Raw genomic sequence first — 25,484 nt, forward strand, 5'->3', positions numbered from 1 at the left:
CACATAGACAACATTGTGCTCACGCCCAAGGAGTTATTTAAGATTTAGCACAACACAGTACTAAATGCAAGTCAATAGATAATAAATAAAAAGTTATGTGATCAGGGGGCTGTCAAAAGCTTTGGGACATCCACAATAAAGATTAAAGGGACAGTCAAAAAAAGAAAGATAATCCCTTTATTACCAATACCCCAGTTTTGCATAACCAACACAGTTATATTAATATACTTTTTACCTCTGTGATTATCTTGTATCTAAGCCTCTGCAGACTGCCCCCTAATTTTAGTTCTTTTGACAGACTTGCTTTTTAGCCAACCAGTGCTCACTCCAGGGTAACTTCACGTGCATGAGCTCAATGTTATCTATATGAAACACATGAACTAATGCCCTCTAGTGGTAAAAATGCATTCAGATTAGAGGCAGTCTTCAAGGTCTAAGAAATTAGCATATAAACCTCCTAGAATTAGCTTTCAACTAAGAATACCAAGAGAACAAAGCAAAATTGGTGATAAAAGTAAATTGGAAAGTTGTTTAAATTTACATTCCCTATTTAAATCATGAAAGTTATTTTTGGACTTGACTGTCCCTTTAAGGGACTAACTTCTGCAAAAAAGAAAACATACTTTAATACATAGCAGTTAAAAGGTGGATATACAGGCTGGAAAAACTTTCACCGAAGGGCTTAAATGAAAAGCTGGAATTTGCTTCCCTTTGAACCTGATTTCCAGCCTCTATATCTACTTTTTAATCTCATGTGATATTTGGAATCTTAGTGACAACACACACTTGTAAATAATAATAATAATGAATATTTGGATGTTATTTGTGTAATTAAAGTTTACAACATGTATGAAGAGCTAAAAGCTTTTATATAACATGTATTTGTATATTGCATATGTGACAAAAGTAAATATAACTAATTTCTCTATATAATACAAAATACTCAGAACACCAAATGGATACAATGACATATAATACATTTTAATACTATCATGAATACAAATATGCAAATATTGTGAGAGGTACCTAGCCTATCCTCACACAGACTTGCATACAGCTCATACACGCTGCAAACAAACGCACCACACAAATTTCCCTTAGGCGTCCCTAGGGGAAAGTAAAAATAGGCGTAATTTCTAAACAGTTCACAGTTCAAATGTGAAAAAATAGAACAGGCACAGGGGCTCAAAGAGATACTTTGTAATTCACATATAGTGAGACACAAACATTGCTTGATTGAAGCTTGTTACAAAGTCCAATCCCCAGCTGATCTAGTATTGTATGCAAATGCTGTGTATCAAGGGCAATCCTCTCCTCCTGGGCCTTACACACCACAGATTCACACCCTGTTGTATATTAAATACTCCCCAGTCTGTACCTGAAGTGGCAATGCCACAGGACTGTATAATAGCCTCTGTATGAGCTTGTGTGGATATGATGTATATTGTAAAGCTGGTCGTGAGCGTATTAGCTACAGTGTATAACCCACCCTTAGGTATCACAGTCCATGTAAAAATAAGGGGGTATACTTGTTTTTCCTTCTGTTGATCCTCTCAACGGGTTCCACTTCTTAAAGTTGGTTAGTAACCACACAAGTCCCGCAAAGGTACGCTCAGTGAGTGTGATGCTATACACCAATCATCCACTTCCGTCGGCTGGTTAAATCGTTTGAATATAGGAGAAGCCCTGGCAAGGGGCCCCGTAAACACGGTAAGTTTGGAATGACCACCTAGGTAACACACTCCGACTCGCGTTTCAGGACTCAAGGAGTATGAGAAAGGGCGGAGTCCCGAAAACGCACGTTTATTTATTTATAGCAATGGTAAGTCCTAGCATTTCAAAAATGCTAGGATTAACCATCACTTTAAACAAAGTGTACTTACAATAAGATGTGAAGGGACAATATACTCACCATAAAATAATGAATTTAATTCATCAAAATAAAACAAAATTGCAACATTCATTACCTATTTTTCTGTCTGCTTTTGCTGTAAAAATTGTGCTTGTCCCATACTTTCTAGAGAGACTGGAAGCCAATGCTGTAACCTAAGTGTGCTGCAAAAATATTGCAAATTGCTTAAGCAAGCAAGATAACACACAGTAACACAGCGATTACTTTGAGAGAAGATCCCTTCTTAGAGGAAGCCTCCAAGGCTGGATAGTAACACAAACAGAGAAAAAAATGTTAGTCCGGTTGAATGACCCGGGAACCACTAGGGCATCTATAAAACTTGCCTAAGGGTCCTGAGATCTGGCAAAATACTAAGGAAGTTTGTGATTCAAGCGAAAAGCCATGAGATCTCTCTCTTGCAGACCCCCAACTACTCACAATCTTGTAGAAAACTTCCTAATTCCAAGGGATGAGACTAGTGACTGAGAAAGTCCGACTCCTAATTGTTCACATCCAGAATGTGGATGGCAGAAATCATGCAATGATGGTTTGCCTGCTGATGATACAGTTCCTTACCGACAAGGCAAGTGTCCTGCAAGTTACTCCCTGATGATTGACATAGGCCACTGCTGTGACATTGTCTAACTGGAATTGCAGAAAAGATTATTTTCTGAGGTCGGGCCAACTCTGAAAAGCTCTAAAGATTGCAGAGTTCCTAAATATTTAAGGGTAACCTAGCCTCCTAAGCCCCAGACTGCACCCCAACTTAACAGGCTGGCATTTGTGGAAATTACTACCCACACTGGCTGATGAAAGGAGGTCACAAGCAGCACAAGAACAGGAAAGGATTTATTCCACAAAAGGGACACTACAAAGTGCTCTAAAATGGTTAACTCTTAGCGCACCGGCATTACCAGTGAGAACTTAAGCCTAGAATCCAAAGGGAACAAGGAGAAACTTGCAGATGAAGGAAAATGCACTGTGTATAGCTCAAAGTGACTTCTGAGTGTGCTAAGCCTGCCATGTTAAATTTAAATCAAATGTCTGTTAGCAACTTCATCCACTCAGCTCGAGTAGACGAGCCCATCCGAAGCAGTGCAGGCATGGTGTCAAGAATCTGAAGTCAGTAACAGCATCTACAACCCAGGGAATTTGTGGACAAGTCCATATTTCATCTGGGGAAGATTGTGAATACCCAAGCAGCAGCTCACTGTAGACCAGAGAATTGTTGGACAAGTCCACATTTCACCTGGGAGGCCTGTGGCATTTCTAACTGAGAAAAGAAATTTTCACTGCCGGGCTGATAACTCATTGACTACCCCTTAGAGCAACAGGGTACTGGGAGGAGGAACTGGGCCTCAGATCGGTTAGAGGACCCCTCTCAACCACAAGTAGATCTGCACTTCACTTTTACCTCACTCCTTATTAAGGAGGCAAACATAATGACTGAGGATCATGGGAAGTGGGAGGGATTTAACATTCTGCTGTGTTGGGGTATCTTTTACCTCTTTCTAGTGGTCAGCAGGGGAATTCCCACATGTGATAGCTCGTGGTCAGCAGGGGAATTCCCACATGTGATAGCTCGTGGACTATCCCCATATCATTAAAGGAAACTAATTATTGAACAATGAGAATAGCAACTTGTTATTTTTTTAACAAGAATTGAAGAAAAAACATAATTTATGCTTACCAGATAAATTCCTTTCCTTCCTGGCAGTGAGGGTCCACGACTTCATTCCTTACTGTTGGGAATACAACACCTGGCCAACAAGAGGAGGCAAAGACACCCCAGCCAAAGGCTTAAAAATTCCTCCCACTTCCCCTATCCCCCAGTCATTCTGCCGAGGGAACAAGGAAAAGTAGGAGAATCATCATGGTATAAAGGTGCCAGAAAAAAAAGAAAAAAAAAGGGAGCCGCCCATAAAAACATGATACAGGGCGGGGTCATGACTCTCCCTGCCAGGAAGAAAAGGAATTTATCTGGTAAACATAAATTATGTTTTCCTTCCAGAAGGCAGGTAGAGTCCACGACTTCATTCCTTACTGTTGGGAAAACTATACCCAAGCTCCAGAGGACACTGAATGAATAACGGGAGGGAACAGAAAAAAGAGGCAGACCCTATTCCGAGGGCACTACAGCCTGCAAAACTTTTCTCCCGAAAGCTGCTTCAGCCGAAGCAAACACATCAAACTTGTAAAATTTAGAAAAAGTGTGTAAGCAGGAACAGGCCTTACAAATCTGATCCATTGAGGCTTCGTTCTTAAAAGCCCAAGAGAAAGCCACTGCTCTATCAGAATAAACCGTTATCCTCTCAGGAGGCTGTCGTCCCGCTGTCTTATAAGCTAAGCGAATGACACTCAATCAGAAAGATAGAGAAGTCGTAGTAGCCTTCTGCCCCTTACGCTTCCCTGTATAGATGACAAAGAGGAAGATTGTCTGAATTCCTTAGTAGCCTGAAAATAGAACCTTCAAGGCACGAACCACATCTAGATTGTGAAGCAAACGTTCCTTCGCTGAAGAAGGATTAGGACACAAGAAAGGAACAACAATTTCTTGATTAATGTTACGATTCGACACCACCTTAGGGAGGAACCCTAGTTTAGTGTGTAAAATCGCCTTATCCACATGAAAAAACAGATAAGGAGCGGTTACATTGCAAAGCAGAAATCTCAGAAACTCTGCGTGCAGAGGCAATAGCCAACAAAAAAAGAACCTTCAAAGATAACAATTTAATGTCAACAGTATGCATAGGCTCAAACGAAGCCTGCTGCAAAATACTAAAAACAAGATTGAGGCTCCAGGACAGAGCCCTTGATCTAAACACAGGTCTGATCCTAGCCAGAGCCTTAACAAAGTACTGCACCATCTGGAAGTTCAGCCAATCTTTTGTGCAGTAACCGATATCTGTCCCTTCAGGGAACTAGCAGATAAACCCTTCTCCAGTCCATCCTGGAGAAAAGCTAAAATTCTGGCAACCTTAACCTTATGCCAGGAAAAGCCACGCTCTTCACACCAGTACAAATATTCCTCCACACTTTAAGGTAGATACGACGAATAACTGGCTTACGAGCTTGAACCAGAGTGTCGATAACACTCTCAGAAAACCCTCTCTTGGCTAAGACTAAGTGTTTAATCTCCACGCAGTCAGCCTCAGAGAATCTAGATTTTGATGAATGAAGGGACCCTGTATTAGCAGATCTCTGCGACAAGGTAATCTCCACTGAGGAGATGAGGACATCCCCACCAGATCCGCAAACCACACCCTTCGCAGACACGACAAAGCAACCAGAATCACTGATGCTCGCTCCTGCTTGATGCAAGCCACCACACGAGGGAGAAGCCATAACGGAGGAAAAAGATATATGAGCCTGAACCTCCATGGTACTGATAGGGCATCTATCAGTTCCGCTTGAGGATCCCTCGACCCGTATTTAGGTAGCTTGGTACTGAGGCGGGATGCCAAGAGATATATCTCCGACGTCCCCCACTCGCTGCATATCTCTGCAAACACCTTGGGATGGAGAGACCATTCCCCTGGGTGAAAGGATTGCCTGCTGAGGAAGTCCGCTTCCCAGTTGTCCACACCCGGAATGTAGATAGCTGACAGCGTACATCTGTGAGTCTCCGTGCACTCTAGTATCTGAGATACTTTTCTCATCGCCAAGGAACTTCTCGTTCCCCCCTGATGGTTGATGTAGGCAACTGAAGTTATATTTTCTGATTGGAATCTGATAAACTGGGACGAACCAAGAAGAGACCAAGCCTTCAAGGCATTGAAGATTGCCCAAAGCTCCAAAATATTGATCAGAAGGGAGGACTCCTCCACCCCAAACGGCTCCCCAGCCGGAAAGGCTTGTGTCCGTAGTCACAATCTCCCAGGACGGTCTCAAAAAGCACGTGCCTTGGGACAGATGATCTGGACAGAGCCACCAGGAGAGCGTGTCTCTCGACAAGCAGTACAGCACAATCTGTTGAGACAGATCTGAATGGTCGTCGTTCCACTGTTTCAGCATGCATAGTTGTAAGGGTCCGAGAATGAATCTGGCAAAAGGAATGATGTCATGCAGTACACCATGAGTCCGATTACCTCCATACACAGAGCCACTGAGGATCTCAAGGAGGCCTGGGGGAAAGGACATGGAGAAGTTTGCTTGCAATGTCTCTGTGATCTGCGAGGATTATTCTCATGGATATGGAGTCTATTATAGTTCCCAGTAAATTCACCCTTTTGATCGAAGAAGACTGAGAAGGCATTCCGAATGTTCTTCTGCTAGACGAAAAGATGGTGCCTGTACCAAGATATCGTTCAGGTAAGGTGCTACTGCAATACCTAGTGTTCTGGCAACGTCTAGAAGAGCCCCCAGAACCTTTGTTAATATCCTTGGAGCAGTAGCTAGGCCAAGCGGAAGAGCTATGAACTGGAAGTGCTGATCCAGAAAAGCAAACCTCAGGAGCTGAAAATGTTCCCTGTGAATCGGAACGTGAAGGTATGCATCCTTCAGGTCAATTGTGGTAATAAATTGTCCTTCCTGAACCAGAGGAAAGATGGACCGTATTGTCTCCATTTTGAAAGAGGGAACACTCAGAAACTTGTTTAGGCACTTTAGGTCCAGAATTGGACAAAAAGTTCCCTCCTTCTTTGGAACCACGAAAAGACTTGAATAAAACCCCAAACTTCTTTCTGCTGTAGGTACCAGGACAATTACTCCTAGAGAGGAGAGATTCCGTACATAACCCAAGAAGGCAGCCTTTTTTCTGGTCTTGTCGAAAGACTGAAGAGTAGGAATCTGCCCCTGGGCAGATGAGACTTGAATCCTATCCTGTATCCTTGAGATACAACCTCCAGGAACCAAGGATTTTGTACATCTTGGAACCAAGGGTCTGAAAAAAGAGACAGTCTTCCCCCTATTCGATCCGATTCTGGATCGGGGGCCACTGCTTCATGCCGATTTGTTCTTGGCGGGCTTCATAGTCTGTTTGGACTTATTCCAGGAATGAGCGGGCTTCCAAGTACTCTTGGGCTGCTCGGACTTGGAAAAGGACTGCTGTCGTTGCGACTTGTCAGCACGAAAGGAACAAAAATTAGACAGTTGCCGTTCCTTAGGCCTATTCTTCTTATCTTGCGGTAGGAAGGCACCTTTCCCTCCGGTAACCGTGGAGATAAAGGAGTGCAAGCCCTGGACCGAAACAAAAATTATCCCCTTGAAGGGAAGAGAAAGGAGTCTGGATTTAGAAGTCATATCCGCAGACCAAGACTTCAACCAGAGAGCCCGGCGGGCTAGAACCGCAAAGCCAGCAGCCTTTGTATTTATGCGAATAATCTGCATATTAGCTTCAGAGATGAAGGAGTTAGCAATTATCAGTGCCTTAATTCTTTCCTGAATATCCACTAGGGGAGTCTCCATCTCAATAAGCTCGACAGAGAGTCTCACCAGTAGGTAGCTGCTCCAGCAACCGCGGCTACAGCTGCCACCGGTTAAAATAAAAACCCTGTATGTTGAAACATCTTCCTCAGAAAAGTTTCCATTTTTTTATCCATAGGCTCTTTAAAAGAAGAACTATCCTCCAGGGGGATAGTAGTATGCTTAGCCAGTGTGGAGATAGCGCCACCCACCTTCGGGATGAAGCCCCAAAAATTTAATTGAGAGTCAGGGACCGGGAATAATTTTTTAAAAGTAGACAAGGGGGAAAAAGAAGTTCCTACTCTTTCCCATTCATTACTAATAATGTTTGCCATCTTAACTGGCACAGGAAAAGTCAGTCATAGGGACCTTCCTATCTTCATAAACCCTGTCTAATTTAGGGATCTTAGGCTCCTCAGGGAGTGTAGCCTCTGGAACCTCTAGAGTAGACAGAAACTCATTTAATAAAAAACGAAGATGCTCAATTTTAAATCTAAAGGAGGGTTCTTCCGCTAAAGGAGGTTTAGTGAACTGAAAGTTCACCTTCTGAAGCTACAGAGGTTATCTAATCCTCGGATAGCTGGGATATAGTAGCCAAATCCGACAAATTTTTAGAGGACTCTAGATCAGGAGAACTATATTTAACCTTTCTCTTGCGTTTGTTAGAGCTAGGTAAGGCACTCAGGGCCGCAGACACTGCCAATTGTAACTGCACAGTAAATTCTGCTGGAAAAAAAGCCCTCTCCATATGTAGGATTAGTTAAGCCGCGGGGAACTGCATGTGGAGCGGGTAATGTAAAAAAAAAGGGTAGTAATTTCTCTGGACCCAGATTCCTGAGAAGTAGACAGCTCAGAAGGGCTAATAGCGCTATGAGTATTAGCAGGCTTGTCTCCCTTCTTAGACTTTAGAACAGTGTTTAGGCAAATGGAACAAAATTGAGCAGGCGGACAAACCACAGCCTCCTCGCATTATAAATTATTATTAATCAGTACATAAGGAGCAGAACCTTCTAATGTAGTATAAGAGTCCTCCATAGCTTTGTATACCGACAGAAGGACAATCAAAAAGAAACGCTTTTATTTAAAAAAACAAAACAAAAAAAACCTGTCACCTTAATACTCCCAATGCCTGGGGCACTCACCATCTCCTAGACCCAGACAGCTAACATTGAAAACGCTCTCCTCAGGAGTGATGTCTGCAGCAGGATCTTAGGAAATGAAAGAGATTGCACCCGGTCACGTGGAATGTAAGACAGGACTTCCCCTGATATGAAAAAGGGCGCTAAGCTATTATGAGCTTCACAACACTTCAAATACGAAAGTGCAACCTGTTTGTTCCAAGCCAAAAACACACAGCCTATGAGCCTAAAAAAGCTCAAACATTAAGCACATATAAATCCCTAAACTGTTCAAATAATCTCCCTGAAGGAGATATTAACCCTTGATCCTACCGAGCCACACTGTGACCCTGTATGGCGTTTTAAAATGTATATATAAAAAACGGTCTTACCCTCCAGGATCCATGCTGTGGAACAGGTACAGCCTCTCGAATGTGACAGTCCTGCAGCAAAGCTTCTGACATGGACTTCAGTGTGTAGCAGCAAGCAGTGAAACTCGTCAACACTGATTGTTGAGGAGCTGTTAGCGACAGTCTGGATGGGTTCGCAGAAAAACTTTCCCTGTATCTCCAGGCTCTAACTTTCATTAATACTCTCACTGAGAGGTTGACATGATTACTTAAAACTCCAGTCCTTTTTCGAAAGGGAACATACCCATACAGGACTATCCAAATCTTCTGACACTACTCTGCCACCTCCTATAGTAACGAAAGGCAAAGAATGACTGGGGGATACGGGAAGTGGGAGGGATATTTAAGCATTTGGCTGCGGTGTCTTTGCCTCCTCCTGGTGGCCAGGTGTTGTAATCCCAACAGTAAGGAATGAAGCCGGGGACTCTCCCTGCCTTATGGAAGGAGATATGAATGCACTAGATTTACGTACTACCCCATAATGTTCATAATACATGCATATATGTAAATGAATATATATGGTAATATATACATGATTAAATAATAAAAATCAATAATTGTCATTATATGTAAAATATCACTATATCAAAATTCTGCTCTGGGTTTTATTATACCAGAATTTCATGACTGCACACTGCAAGCACAGAAGTGGTGATTAGATACTGTAAAACAATGCCGTTTTTACTAACAAAATGGCAGTAACAAGCTTTATCTACATCTGTAACAAATCCAGTTTGGCATTTGAAAAACAATAGCAACAGAGTGTTAATCTATTGAGAAAGCTTTTACTCTGGCTTGAAAAGCTTAGAAATTGCAAGATGTTTATGACCTTTTAAGATCATCATTCATCTGCTAGAAAAATAAACTATAGAAACATAAGTCATTAATATGTTAAAATTTGCCATATCATATTTTCTGTGAATCTGACCACAAGAGATGCTTGAAGTAGGTTTAAAAAGTTGCTTGTGCTTACTGATCTGTGCTTGTGTATCAAGTCATCCTACCTGTGATCTGGGTATAATCTTCATTTGTGTGGACTTCTGAGCTTGTTTTTTTGCTTCCTCTTGAACTACGTATGGCTAAATACCTGTGTATGATTCTTCTTGGTATTTGGAAGCAGTTGTATTGAATTTTGGTATAATTCTACTTGACCCAGTCTATCAGTTTATCCTCCAACTGCCTGAATTCCTGTATATGACCCTACTTTCAGTTTAATCTCCTCCTGCCTGAACATATGTGTATGTAACTGTGCTCCTAGAAATCGGTTCCAGCTTTGCATTATCTCTTGTTCCAAATACCTTATTTAGCATATACTGTAATGTTTTGTGTAACCAGATTGCTCCAGCTTGCAGGTTGACATATACTGGACAGAACTTGCATAACTAGACTTCTTCACCCTAACAGCAGTAGCTCTTGCTACAGCTACCTTATTTGCTATTCACTGGATTAAAGCATTAGCAAAGTATGCATTCCTTGTCCATTAAAATAATCAATTCCATATAAGCTCCCTCAACACTCACTGACTAATCCTGCAGAAGGCACTTCTATGATGGAAGTCTGTCACACTTTGTAAAAATACAAACACACTGATTATCGTTGTAATAACTTGGAACAGCCCTGTGCCAGTTTATATCAGACCAAGAAAGGTTTTAGATTAAATGCGTTGAAAATTTTCATTACGCAGACTACTTATTCATTTTGAGTTTAAAACTTAGGTCGTTTGAGAAAATACAGCACATATATAAAACTTTAGGGCCATACTTAGAAAATAAATGCCTAAGGTTACAAGATTTCCATCTTTAAAGTAATCCAAAATTCAGCCTGACCTCTCTCTGCAACATGAGATTATTTATTATTATTGAGATTAATAATGGTTTAGTCAGCTGTGCAATAGAAGCATGAAACTTGTTTATAACTCTACAGGAATAATATGATTATAAAATAGATAAAATAATATTTACCACAATAATACAATTTATTTTATCTTGCTAAATTACATGTAAATTATCCATTTTTCAGTAAGTTAAGTGTTCTATTACAGTAATTGTTCCGATAACATTTGTAAAAGCATCACACATAGTGGTGAGGACACATTTCCAGTAGCTTCTAACTACACTGTAGCTCTAATCTGCTTTATACAGACGTGCACATTTAGTGTTTTGTTTAGTATTTTATAAAAGCAAAATACTTTCTTTATAGTTTCTTTGCATAATCCAAGTATAGGAAAATTATAGTTTCTGCTGTTGTATCCTTTATTAGGAAATACATTTGCTAGTCTTATCACACTTGTGTTATTCTAAAGTTGTATAGGTTTGCTAATCCCCATTTTATCATGCTTATATTTCTATTGCTGGCTGTATGTTTCTATATTTTGTTTTGTTTCTTTATTGTTAATAAATTGCATTTCCACTTATAATTTATAACTAGCATTAGCTTGTGCTAATTACTTTGACAGGTCTATGAGTAAGGCAATGTTGAGCCGAAACGCGTAAGGCTGTGTCTCCTACCCTCCTTATTGTTATGTTTTGGTTTGACTTCTAATAAATCCCCTGGACTTACCTTTGTGCCCGCTTCCTTTGTGTTAATTAGATTTTGAGGGTACGTACAAGAGTTTGATTTTTATAGTGCTAGATTATGTGTTTCTTCTACATTGTTAGGGGTACATATAGACACTGAGCAGGGCTGAGTTGATTTTTAAATGTGAGGAAATCTATTGCCAAGTCTATGCTTTATGGAATATAAAATTTAAACTTACCTTGTAACCCTTTAAAAGCATATGTATTACTCCAGGTGCCCCATGGCACCAGTGTACCAACCGATCTGTTTCATTACTTAATGATGATGGGTAATTGCCAGACCTGAATTTCTTATGACGTACATAATCAATGCTTGGTTTCACTAGCTCATTCAATGTTTCCTGATCTACCTTCGACAAAGGCTACAAAAAAACAAAAACAAAAAACAGATATAGATCAACAACTTTAACAGAACATCAGATTTGAGTACAAGAATCATATACAGAGATTCACTTTTACATAAAGTTAATGCTGAATAAAAACAATACAATTGTTGTAATTAAGGTATAAAACAAAAAATATATACAATAACAATAACAGTTTGTGTTTTTTCTTAGCATTAACCCCCCCACACACAATTTATGCTTACCTGATAAATTAATTTATTTATGATGGTGAGAGTCCACGAGTCATGTGTGGGAATTCCCCTCTTAATAGGGTGACCATATTGCCGCTTTAAAAAGGGACACATATAAAAAATACATGTCAGGGTTCTTATACAAAACATTTATTTAAACAGCCCTGAAAACAGCCCTGATATATGTATTTTTCATGTGTGTCCTTTATTAAAGCGGCAATATGGTCACCCTACCTCTTAACCACTAGGCAAAAGACACCTTAACATACCAGAGCTTTAAAAAACTCTCCCACCTCCCCTGAACCTTCAGTCACAAATATAGCCAAGTAAATGGAGAAAACAGAAAAGCAGAAAAGGTAAATTTCCTGATTGATAGTATCTGTAGATAGCCCCTTTGGAAGAAAGGAATAACTAGTGCAAAGAACAGCGTAATCCTGATAAAAAGTCAGAAAAGGAGGTTTACAAGATAAAGCTGAAAGACTAGAACCCCTTCTGGCAGAAGAAATAGCCAGAAGAAATAAAATCTATCCAAGATAAACGCTGAAGATCTAAACCCTGCATAGGCTCAAAAGGAGGAGTTTGAAGGACCCTCAAAAGCAGATTACAATTTAAAGGAGGAGTCTAGGCTGATCAGAGCATAAGCAAAGGTCTGGAAATCTGGAATTTTAGCAATTCTCTTATGAAATAAGACAGATAGAGCCAAAATCTGACCCTTCAGAAAACTAGCTGAAAAATCCTTATCCAAATACTCCTGGTGGCACTCTAGAACTCTAGGAATTCAGAAACAATTTGTTGCCATATTTGTTGCAAGCAAACTAAAAAAGGATTTCCAAACTTTTTGATAAATACACCTGTTGACAGGTTTCTTAGCCTGAATCAAAGTGTCAATAAAGAAAAAACAATCTCCTTCACAGAGAGGTACCAACATCTCTGTGAAGGAGATTGGTTTTCCTGGACTGTATATACTGTGCTAAGGATAGACCTGCGTACCACATAATACAGTGCATAGATATGTCATCTATACACTGCATTATGTGGTACACAGGACTATCCTTGGCACAGCATATACAGCCCAGGAAAACCAATCGGGAGATAAGGGGTTCATCATCTCACAGAGTACCATATGATCCGCGGGCCAAACTTGTAGTGTAATCACATCAGGGTAGGTATGGGTTTCATTAAGTTAGAGATGTCGGTACCATTCCCCATCTGCATGACGCTAAGGCTGTAAGGGTCTCCGGTATATGCATTATCAGCACCCACATCCAGCATGGCAACTTTTACAAATTGATTTGGGACTCCTTCACTTAAAGGTAATTTCATAGTTATATCGGTAAGTGATGCTTCTTCTTTTGTACGCTCAGTATAGTGTAAATATCCCTGCTCTAGTGCATACCGGCTTTCTAGTCTCTAAAAAAGTGTGCATCAAGGCACTAGAAGAGACAGCTGGACAAGGGCGTGCTGCTACAAATAAGTAGTATGAGACATGATGCAAGAACTGTAAGTTGTATAGCTGTAGTTATGAAGAGAAGAAAGTTTTCTAGAATCTGTTTTCTAGTCTTAAAACGGGGGAGGGGGGGTCGCCTTCGTGGTTAGCCTCTGCTAACTGAACATATTATAACTGAATGAAAACAGTGCATTGCTCATGCAGGAGAAATAGGAACAGGATCCTGTAGTGCAAGCTTTGGGAGACATCAGGGAAGGAGGGGTCAGGCGGCCATTTCAAAACGGCCAGATGAGAACTAGTAAGTGTATTTACTGGAAAAGTTTATTTAGATGAAAATTGGGCTACAGTTGGCTGTAAAAATTAACTAATCTAAATAAGTAATAGTAATTTTTGGGTTGACTGTCCCTTTAATGAGCAATTTGGAAGATATATTTGACAACGATGACTGAAGAACCATATTAATTTGAGACACAGCTAGATGAAAAGATTGTACCTGAACTAAAAGGTCATCCAAGTAAGGAACTACAAAGATTCCTTAAGATCCACCAACAGACAACAGAGGTCCAAGCACCTTTATAAATACTTTATACTTTATAAATACTTTATAAATGCTGTAGCCAGAACAAACAGGGCTACAAACTGATAATACTTGTCTAGAAAAGCAAATCTGAGGAAACTGACATGATCAATGTAAATAAAGATTTGTAAATAATCATCTTGTAAGTCTATGGCAGACATAAATTGACCCTCTTGCACTAAAAGAAGTTTAAAATGTCTCCATCTGTTTAATATGTTTCAGATTTTGAAATCAAGACAGGCTAAAACGTACCCTTTTTTGGTACTATAAAGAGATTTGAATAAGACTCTTGATTCAATTCTGAAGTTGGAACAGAAAAAATAACTCCAATAGATTCCAGACCTCTTCCACAAGCCAGAAAAGCAATTGAAGCACTTGGAAAGCAGAAGAATCTTCGTAAGGAGGATTGAACGAAAAGCTTATTTGATACTCCTGAGAAATGGATATCCAGCACCCAGGGATCATGAACAGATCTCTACATAGCCTCCTGAAAAAGACTCAATCTACTACCCACCAGAGACTGGTCTGACATGGGGGCAACACCTTCATGCAATTCTTGAGGCTCGGGTAGATTCCATCTGTTTGTTTATAGACTAAGAAGGGCTGGACATCCAGGAGGATTTGGAGTAACCAGAACTCTGGGTAGGAGAAGAGTCTTGCGGATACTTAGATTGTCCTGATGATTTAAGTTTGCCCTTAGATTTTTTACCTTGTGCAGAAAAGCTCCTTTAACTCTAGTGACTAGCAATAATAGCATCTAGTCCTGGCCCAAACAAAGTTTTACTCTGAAAGGAAAGAAAAAGCAATCTGCATTTATAAACCATTTCAGCAGACCAAGATTTGAGCCATAAAGCTTGTCTAGCCAAAACGGCTAAAGCAGCATTCTTAGCATCTATGCAAATTATTTCCAAAGTTGCATCACAAATAAAGATATTTCCTGTTCTCAGGAGATTAATGCGATAATGAAGCACATACAGAATAATTTCCGCAGAAATAAGTTCTGAAAGGTTGCCACACCAAACAACAGTAGAAGCAGCTAAACAAGCAACACTGACAGCAGGCTTAACATAAAACCTGTAAGCGGAAAGGATTGCCTATGAAAACTCAAGTTTTCTATTCAAATAATCCTTAAAAGAGGAACTATCCTCTAAAATGAATAGTACTACACCTGGCAAGAGTGGAAATAGATGGATCCACCTTAGGAATATTAGCAATACCGTTAGGGAATATAGAATTAAAACTTAGCGGACACAACAAAATGAATATCTGGCTTCTGAAATTCCTTAGAAATTAGTTAAAAAACTGAATCAGGCATGGGAAAAGAGGAGGGCTGTCTTAAATAATTAGCAATCCTTTTAACTGGTTGCTTAACTGTAGCAGGAAAATCCTCTACTTCTAAAGCAATTAAAACTTCCTGTAAAAAAAACATGAATATACTCAAACCTCATATTAAAGGACCCAACTTCTGCCACAGTAGCAGGGTCCTGACACTCAAGTTCTTCTCAGAGAAAGAATCCTTTGATGTATTGAACACCCTTATCGTCAATGGGTAACAGAGTGGCCACTCCTAAGGGAAGTTCCTGATTAACAAAAGGCCAAAGAAGGATAACCTTCCAATACTTGCACTAAAAGCTGAAAGCATAACAACTAACAATTAATAGAAATGTGAATATACACCATTTTCATAATATCATATTAATCCTTCTGGGAGAAATCTTGATAAGGCAGAAACCCTTCAGCACTCTGAAAAGAAACCAGTACAGCAAAGCCCTTTTTAGGGTTAGAAATGAACAGGGACACACATCTGAGAATCCTTACAAAGCAAGCATAAGATGGAAAAGATGGAAGGGGTTAACTTTTCAGAAGACCTTCCTTTAAAACACTGGTTTTCAAACCTGCCCTCAGGACTCCCTAACAGGCCACATTTTGAGGATATCTGAACAGGAGCACAGGTGAAATAATCAGCTGATTAGTAACCATGGTTATTTTACCTGCTCTCATCCAAGGTAATCCTGAAAACCTGAACCGTTGGTGAGGCCTGAGGACAGGTTTGAAAACCAGTGCTTTAAAAAGGACCAGATGATGAATCAGAAACATTAGAATGCCATATAGAAAGAGTAATAAAAAAGCTACCAGAGATAGATAACCAAATAAATAGTAATAAGCACACAATTAACTTTGAAGGGAAGAGATAACAGCAATGGCAGAATGTAAAAGTGATTAATCCATGAAAGGGAAAACAGCAACAAAATAATAAAGTGCTGTCAAATAAACACGGGAACAACTATAAAAATATGTGAAGGCTACATTACAAGTAACACACGGCCAGATTACGAGTTCTGCGTTATGAGGGGTGCATTGCTAACCGCTCACTTACCTACAGCGCTGGTATTACAGGTTTTTACAAACCCGGCGTTAAAAGGCAAGAAGTGGGGGCGTGTCCATGCAGCGATCCTGAGCGGTCGCACTCTCCATGAGCTCTGATAGATTAGACATAAATCCGCCGATTTTTGACTTAACTTTACAGTTCCAGAACTACCTTTGATTATCACATTAACAGAGAGCTCTGCTGGGAGCATAACATAGCTTTGCAAGCTGTATTTGTGACATCGGAGCCCAGGATTGGACGTCACAGGCCTGTAGCTGCGGCTTATACCAGGCAGCGTTCCCCCCTCGGCAAGCCGAGGTACTTGACCATAGCTGGCTACGGCATATCAGCTTTATTTGACACCCTTGGAACTATTATTGCACTACATCAACAAAAGCAGCACCTTATAGTGTTATATTAGTTGGCGCTAATGGAAAATATATGGCGGCGCCATGACACTCGCTATCTGAGGATCGAGGCCCTCTTACAAAGAATGATGGATAAAGCTCCATCGTAACAACAGCTGCAAAGCTGGTGTCAAATGACATCCTCAATAGCACCTACCGATGCACCCCAGGATCCTACAAAAATAGAGCCCACTGCACTTGTCGAGCGGCTGCAAACTGCGCACCATATGAAACAGAAAGCGGGCCTACCGGGTCCTGCATGCTCTATACCTCTTGATCGCCAAATCTTACTCATGCGATCATCTAAAGGAAGCAGCAAGTCACTCACTCCGCTGCGCATACACTGGCCTTCAGGAAACCTATCGATGAAGCCTCAGAAGATAGAGAACCTATTGAGCTGCTCGGCCTTTACCCAGGGAGTCGAAGCAAGTACCGGTAATGGGTGCGATCCTTCCCCTATGCTTACGGCTCTACCGAGATCAGAGAGAGTCCTACAGGCTGCGTCTCCTCCGCAAGCTCCTGGGGTATTGCGGATCAAACAGACCAAGCAATCACCTGAGCTGGGACATGGCTCAGCTAGCATTTTAGTGCAGCATCAACAGAGAGTACTTCTGGGATCAAAAATATCCTCACTCCCCTGGTTTCACAAAGAGACGGTCAGTAGAATCTCTGATCCTATACCCAAAGGTTGCAGTGAGATAGGGGAGCTAATAACCATTGCGCTGCCTACCCTTCTAACCCCCTTCAATGTTTTTATAGACGAGACTGAGCCTTCTTATAACATAGAGAGGAATGGATCCCCACTAGACTTGCCTGGAGTCGCTTAAAACAAATGCCATGCATAACAATGTCGCACAATATCTTATGACCTGTAACCACCGTAGGCCATGTGGATTATTGTGCTCTTGTTGGTTGTTTTGTGTACTCTTGTGAGGGGTTTGGATGGTTGTGTCATGATGTAATTTGACAAGGACAATAATTTTACCTTTATCTTTTTTAGGCACCTATAATGTATTATATCTGTTAACCACACCATGTTATGTTACAAAAAAAGAAAAAGTTCAGAATGTTATGCTAAAGTGGGAGGGGCGACATTGAGGTTTGTGAAAATCTGATAAATACTATGCAATTTAGATTATACAGGGTGCACAGTTAGACCTAACACTCCCAGTTATTGAACCGGCATAATACCTAAATGTTCCAAAGCTTTATAGAAATATGCTAAAGTGGGAGGGAAGATATTGTTTGTGAAAATCTGACAAATTCCAGGCAATTTAGAATATACAGGGTTTACAGTTTGACCTAACACTCCCAGTAATTGAACTGACATAATACCTAAATGTTTCAAAGCTTTACAGAAATATTCTGAGATGGGGCCGCTGGGTCCCACAGGCGGCACCGTCAGGTGCCCCTTACTGCTACAGCAGGAATCCCCTACTCATACACATATATGGATGCAGCAACACTCATATACAGTTACTTTCAGCCCTCATATATATACCGGCCGCATTACATTTGATGAGACCTAACAGTACAACTTCAAGATTGGCGCCCTACCTGCGGCTAGTGGCCAGAGCCACAGATAAGGGTTGCATATTAATATAGGTCATAGATCCCTTCACACAATTGTTAAGATCTGTATTTTTTATGGACGCTGGTTTCAGGATAACTATTTGTTACCCACATAGATCCTATCCTAAGAGCTATGTAACTGTGCATTGTTATGGCTTTAACCCATTAAAATGACCACATACTCTTGGACCCCCAGATGGCTTTATGGACATACCACCGGGCCCAAACATCAGTGCCCTACAATAACAATTCTAGGCAATAAAGGAAACACCCTTTTATTTTATTTTTTTTAACAAATTATTCCAAGTTAGCTCCGTTACACGCCAGCAATTATACCAATCGTACCACCTGTGCCCAAATATATCTATGTTAATAGCTGTTTATGCCGTTGGGTTGTCACCAACTTATAATTTCATTTTACTTGCCATGCTTGGTTATGGTCTTTGCTCCCTTTACTAGGAAGCAAACTTTGTTTTGTTATTATTACGTTTGTATTTTGATTTTATTATAGCAACATGGGCTCATGTGAGGCCTATATGGGACAGCAAAGGAAAAATAGAGGACTGTATCACCAATTTTCATAATTTAGTTTTCAGATATGATGCAAATATTTGATGTAACTCTTATGCTTTCATGTTATCTGTAATGTGAACTTGCTATCGTGTCCTCAATAAAAATATTAAATAATAAAAAAAAATAAAAGGCAAGAAGTGAGCGTAGAGCAAAATTGAGCTCCATACCGCACTCCATTACCAGCGCTGCTTAAGTCAGCGGTGAGCTGGTTGTATGTGCTTGTGCACGATTTCCCCATAGACATCAATGGGGAGAGCCGGCTGAGAAAAAGTCTAACACCTGCAAAAAAGCAGCGTAAAGTTCAGTAACGCAGCCCCTTTGATTCCTATGGGGAAACACATTTTATGTTTACACCTAACACCTTAACATGAACCCCAAGTCTAAACACCCCTAATCTTACCCTTATTAACCCCTAATCTGCCGCCCCGACACCTACATTATACTTATTAACCCCTAATCTGCCGCTCCAGACATCGCCGCCACTATAATAAACATATTAACCCCTAAACCCCTGCACTCCCACATCGCAAACACTAGTTAAGTATTATTAACCACTAATCTGCTGTCCCTAACGTCGCCGCCACTATATTAAATTTATTAACCCCTAAACCTAGGTCTAACCCTAACACCCCCTAACTTAAATATAATTAAAATAAATCTAAATAAGACCTACTATAAATAACTAAATAATTCCTATTTAAAACTAAATAAATACTTACCTATAAAATAAACCCTAAGCTAGCTACAATATAACTAAGTTACATTGTATCTAGCTTAGTGTTTATTTTTTTAAATAATTTTTTTATTGAGGTATTTGCATTAAACATAAAAAATACACAATACACCTTTTTGTCAACAGAATAGGATACAAACATTAGTAACCACAACATTTCGGCGTCTATATAATACATTGACTAAAGGCTAACGAGACCTCGTTTTTTCAATAATATAACATGTTTGACTGACCAGTTAGAAACATGGTTTTAGGCCCCAAGGACCAGGAGTATAGAAAAACATAATTTATGCTTACCTGATAAATTCCTTTCTTCTGTTGTGTGATCAGTCCACGGGTCATCATTACTTCTGGGATATAACTCCTCCCCAACAGGAAATGCAAGAGGATTCACCCAGCAGAGCTGCATATAGCTCCTCCCCTCTACGTCAGTCCCAGTCATTCGACCAAGAAACAACGAGAAAGGAGTAACCAAGGGTGAAGTGGTGACTGGAGTATAATTTAAAAGATATTTACCTGCCTTAAAACAGGGCGGGCCGTGGACTGATCACACAACAGAAGAAAGGAATTTATCAGGTAAGCATAAATTATGTTTTCTTCTGTTATGTGTGATCAGTCCACGGGTCATCATTACTTCTGGGATACCAATACCAAAGCAAAAGTACACGGATGACGGGAGGGATAGGCAGGCTCATTATACAGAAGGAACCACTGCCTGAAGAACCTTTCTCCCAAAAATAGCCTCCGAAGAAGCAAAAGTGTCAAATTTGTAAAATTTGGAAAAAGTATGAAGCGAAGACCAAGTTGCAGCCTTGCAAATCTGTTCAACAGAGGCCTCATTCTTAAAGGCCCAAGTGGAAGCCACAGCTCTAGTGGAGTGAGCTGTAATTCTTTCAGGAGGCTGCTGTCCAGCAGTCTCATAGGCTAAACGTATTATGCTACGAAGCCAAAAAGAGAGAGAGGTAGCAGAAGCTTTTTGACCTCTCCTCTGTCCAGAGTAAACGACAAACAAGGAAGAAGTTTGGCGAAAATCTTTAGTTGCCTGCAAGTAGAACTTGAGGGCACGAACTACGTCCAGATTGTGTAAAAGACGTTCCTTCTTTGAAGAAGGATTTGGACACAAGGATGGGACAACAATCTCTTGATTGATGTTCCTGTTAGTGACTACCTTAGGTAAGAACCCAGGTTTAGTACGCAGAACTACCTTGTCTGAGTGAAAAATCAGATAAGGGGAATCACAATGTAAGGCTGATAACTCAGAGACTCTTCGAGCCGAGGAAATAGCCATTAAAAACAGAACTTTCCAAGATAACATTTTTATATCAATGGAATGAAGGGGTTCAAACGGAACACCCTGTAAAACGTTAAGAACTAAGTTTAAACTCCATGGTGGAGCAACAGCTTTAAACACAGGCTTGATCCTAGCTAAAGCCTGACAAAAGGACCGGACGTCTGGATTTTCTGACAGACGTCTGTGTAACAAGATGGACAGAGCTGAAATCTGTCCCTTTAATGAACTAGCTGATAAACCCTTTTCTAAACCTTCTTGTAGAAAAGACAATATCCTAGCGATCCTAACCTTACTCCAGGAGTAACCTTTGGATTCGCACCAGTATAGGTATTTCCGCCATATTTTATGGTAAATCCTTCTGGTAACAGGCTTCCTAGCCTGAATCAGGGTATCAATAACCGACTCAGAAAAACCACGTTTTGATAAAATCAAGCGTTCAATTTCCAAGCAGTCAGCTTCAGAGAAGTTAGATTTTGATGTTTGAATGGACCCTGTATCAGAAGGTCCTGTCTTAGAGGTAGAGACCAAGGCGGACAGGATGACATGTCCACTAGATCTGCATACCAAGTCCTGCGTGGCCAAGCAGGTGCTATTAGAATTACTGATGCTCTCTCCTGTTTGATTTTGGCAATCAATCGAGGAAGCAGCGGGAAGGGTGGAAACACATAAGCCATCCTGAAGTTCCAAGGTGCTGTCAAAGCATCTATCAGAACTGCTCCCGGATCCCTGGATCTGGACCCGTAGCGAGGAAGTTTGGCGTTCTGGCGAGACGCCATGAGATCTATCTCTGGTTTGCCCCAACGTCGAAGTATTTGGGCAAAGACCTCCGGATGAAGTTCCCACTCCCCCGGATGAAGAGTCTGGCGACTCAAGAAATCCGCCTCCCAGTTCTCCACTCCCGGGATGTGGATTGCTGACAGGTGGCAAGAGTGAGACTCTGCCCAGCGAATTATCTTTGATACTTCCATCATTGCTAGGGAGCTTCTTGTCCCTCCCTGATGGTTGATGTAAGCTACAGTCGTGATGTTGTCCGACTGAAACCTGATGAACCCCCGAGTTATTAACTGGGGCCAAGCCAGAAGGGCATTGAGAACTGCTCTCAATTCCAGAATGTTTATTGGAAGGAGGCTCTCCTCCTGATTCCATAGTCCCTGAGCCTTCAGAGAATTCCAGACAGCGCCCCAACCTAGTAGGCTGGCGTCTGTTGTTACAATTGTCCAGTCTGGCCTGCTGAATGGCATCCCCCTGGACAGGTGTGGCCGATGAAGCCACCATAGAAGAGAATTTCTGGTCTCTTGATTCAGATTCAGAGTAGGGGACAAATCTGAGTAATCCCCATTCCACTGACTTAGCATGCATAATTGCAGCGGTCTGAGGTGTAGGCGTGCAAAAGGTACTATGTCCATTGCCGCTACCATTAAGCCGATCACCTCCATGCATTGAGCTACTGACGGGTGTTGAATGGAATGAAGGACGCGGCATGCATTTTGAAGTTTCGTTAACCTGTCTTCTGTCAGGTAAATCTTCATTTCTACAGAATCTATAAGAGTCCCCAAGAATGGAACTCTTGTGAGAGAAAAGAGAGAACTCTTCTTTTCGTTCACTTTCAATCCATGCGACCTTAGAAATGCCAGAACTAACTCTGTATGAGACTTGGCAGTTTGAAAGCTTGAAGCTTGTATTAGAATGTCGTCTAGGTACGGAGCTACCGAAATCCCTCGCGGTCTTAGTACCGCTAGAAGGGCACCCAGAACCTTTGTGAAGATTCTTGGAGCCGTAGCCAATCCGAATGGAAGAGCTACAAACTGGTAGTGCCTGTCTAAGAAGGCAAACCTTAGATACCGGTGATGATCTTTGTGGATCGGTATGTGAAGGTAAGCATCCTTTAAATCCACTGTGGTCATGTACTGACCCTCTTGGATCATGGGTAAGATTGTCCGAATAGTTTCCATTTTGAACGATGGAACTCTTAGGAATTTGTTTAGAGTCTTTAAATCTAAGATTGGCCTGAAAGTTCCCTCTTTTTTGGGAACCACAAACAGGTTTGAGTAGAACCCTTGTCCTTGTTCCGACCACGGAACCGGATGGATCACTCCCATTGTTAACAGATCTTGTACGCAGCGTAGAAACGCTTCTTTCTTTATCTGGTTTGTTGACAACCTTGACAGATGAAATCTCCCTCTTGGGGGAGATAATTTGAAGTCTAGAAGGTATCCCTGAGATATGATCTCTAGTGCCCAGGGATCCTGAACATCTCTTGCCCAGGCCTGGGCGAAGAGAGAGAGAGTCTGCCCCCTACTAGATCCGGTCCCGGATCGGGGGCTCTCGGTTCATGCTGTCTTTGGGGCAGCAGCAGGTTTTCTGGCCTGCTTGCTTTTGTTCCAGGACTGGTTAGGCTTCCAGCCTTGCCTGTAACGAGCAACAGCTCCTTCCTGTTTTGGTGCAGTGGAGGTTGATGCTGCTCCTGTTTTGAAATTCCGAAAGGGACGAAAATTAGACTGTCTAGCCTTAGCTTTGGCCTTGTCTTGAGGTAGGGCGTGGCCCTTACCTCCCGTAATGTCAGCGATAATTTCTTTCAAACCGGGCCCGAATAAGGACTGCCCCTTGAAAGGTATATTAAGTAATTTGGACTTAGAAGTAACATCAGCTGACCAGGATTTTAGCCACAGTGCCCTGCGTGCCTGTATGGCGAATCCTGAGTTCTTAGCCGTAAGTTTGGTTATGTACTACGGCCTCCGAAATGAAAAGAATTAGCTAGTTTAAGGACTCTAAGCCTGTCCGTAATGTCGTCTAGCGTAGAGGAACTAAGGTTCTCTTCAAGCGACTCAATCCAAAAAGCTGCCGCAGCCGTAATCGGCGCGATACATGCAAGGGGTTGTAATATAAAACCTTGTTGAACAAACATTTTCTTAAGGTAACCCTCTAATTTTTTATCCATTGGATCTGAGAAAGCACAGCTATCCTCCACCGGGATAGTGGTACGCTTAGCTAAAGTAGAAACTGCTCCCTCCACCTTGGGGACCGTTTGCCATAAGTCCCGAGTGGTGGCGTCTATTGGAAACATCTTTCTAAATATTGGAGGGGGTGAGAACGGCACACCGGGTCTATCCCACTCCTTAGTAACAATTTCAGTTAGTCTCTTAGGTATAGGAAAAACGTCAGTACTCGCCGGTACCGCAAAGTATTTATCCAACCTACACAGTTTCTCTGGTATTGCAATAGTGTTACAATCGTTGAGAGCTGCTAAGACCTCCCCTAGTAGTACACGGAGGTTCTCCAATTTAAATTTAAAATTTGAAATATCTGAGTCCAATCTGTTTGGATCAGAACCGTCACCCACAGAATGAAGCTCTCCGTCCTCATGCTCTGCGAGCTGTGACGCAGTATCAGACATGGCCCTAGCATTGTCAGCGCACTCTGTTCTCACCCCAGAGTGATCACGCTTGCCTCTTAGTTCAGGTAATTTAGACAAAACTTCAGTCATAACAGTAGCCATATCTTGTAATGTTATCTGTAATGGCCGCCCAGATGTACTAGGCGCCAAAATATCACGCACCTCCCGGGCGGGAGATGCAGGTACTGTCGCGTGAGGCGAGTTAGTCGGCATAACTCTCCCCTCGCTGTTTGGTGAAATTTGTTCACATTGTACAGATTGACTTTTATTTAAAGTAGCATCAATACAGTTAGTACATAAATTTCTATTGGGCTCCACCTTGGCATTGGAACAAATGACACAGATATCTTCCTCTGAGTCAGACATGTTTAACACACTAGCAAAAAACTTACAACTTGGTTATAATCTTTTTTAGCAAAAAACGTACTGTGCCTCAAAGAGGTACTAACGATTAAATGACAGTTGAAATAATGAACTGAAAAACAGTTATTGCATCAAATTTTAAAACAACACAACTTTTAGCAAAGGTTTGTTCCCATTAGTAAAAAAAAACAACACTAATTAAATTTGTACATAAGAAAACAAAACAACGTTTTTTATACACAGTCACTATAAGAATTCTCACAGCTCTGCTGATAGAATTTACCTCCCTTCAAAGAAGTTTGAAGACCCCTGAGATCTGTCAGAGATGAACCGGATCATGCAGGAAATATAAAAGTAGCTGACTGGAATTTTTTGATGCGTAGCAAAGAGCGCCAAAAACGGCCCCTCCCTCTCCCACACAGCAGTGAAGAGAAACGAAACTGTCACAATTAAAGCAAAAAACTGCCAAGTGGAAAATAATGCCCAAACATTTATTCACACAGTACCTCAGCAATGTAAACGATTCTACATTCCAGCAAAAACGTTTAACATGAGAATAGTTATTAAAAAGGATTAGTGACCTTTAACACAGTAGTTCCGGTGAAATACCATCCCCAGAATACTGAAGTGTATACATACATGTCATTTTAACGGTATGGCAGGCTTTTCTCATCAATTCCATTCAGAAAATAAAAACTGCCACATACCTCAATGCAGATTCATCTGCCCGCTGTCCCCTGATCTGAAGCCTTTACCTCCCTCAGATGGTCGAGAACAGCAATAT

General features: G+C 41.2%; 1 protein-coding gene across 1 annotated transcript in view; it reads right to left on the reverse strand.

The window, feature by feature from the left end:
* LANCL2 (LanC like glutathione S-transferase 2) overlaps window positions 1-25,484 on the reverse strand; it is a 182,102-nt gene that overhangs the window by 36,408 nt on the left and 120,210 nt on the right. Inside the window, exon 6 of the mRNA XM_053714551.1 lies at window positions 11,578-11,760. Within this exon, the coding sequence (XP_053570526.1) occupies window positions 11,578-11,760 (183 nt within the window). The remainder of the gene's footprint in view (window positions 1-11,577; window positions 11,761-25,484) is intronic.

The sequence above is a fragment of the Bombina bombina genome, chromosome 5 (assembly GCF_027579735.1).
Source record: "Bombina bombina isolate aBomBom1 chromosome 5, aBomBom1.pri, whole genome shotgun sequence".
NCBI lineage: Eukaryota > Metazoa > Chordata > Amphibia > Anura > Bombinatoridae > Bombina > Bombina bombina.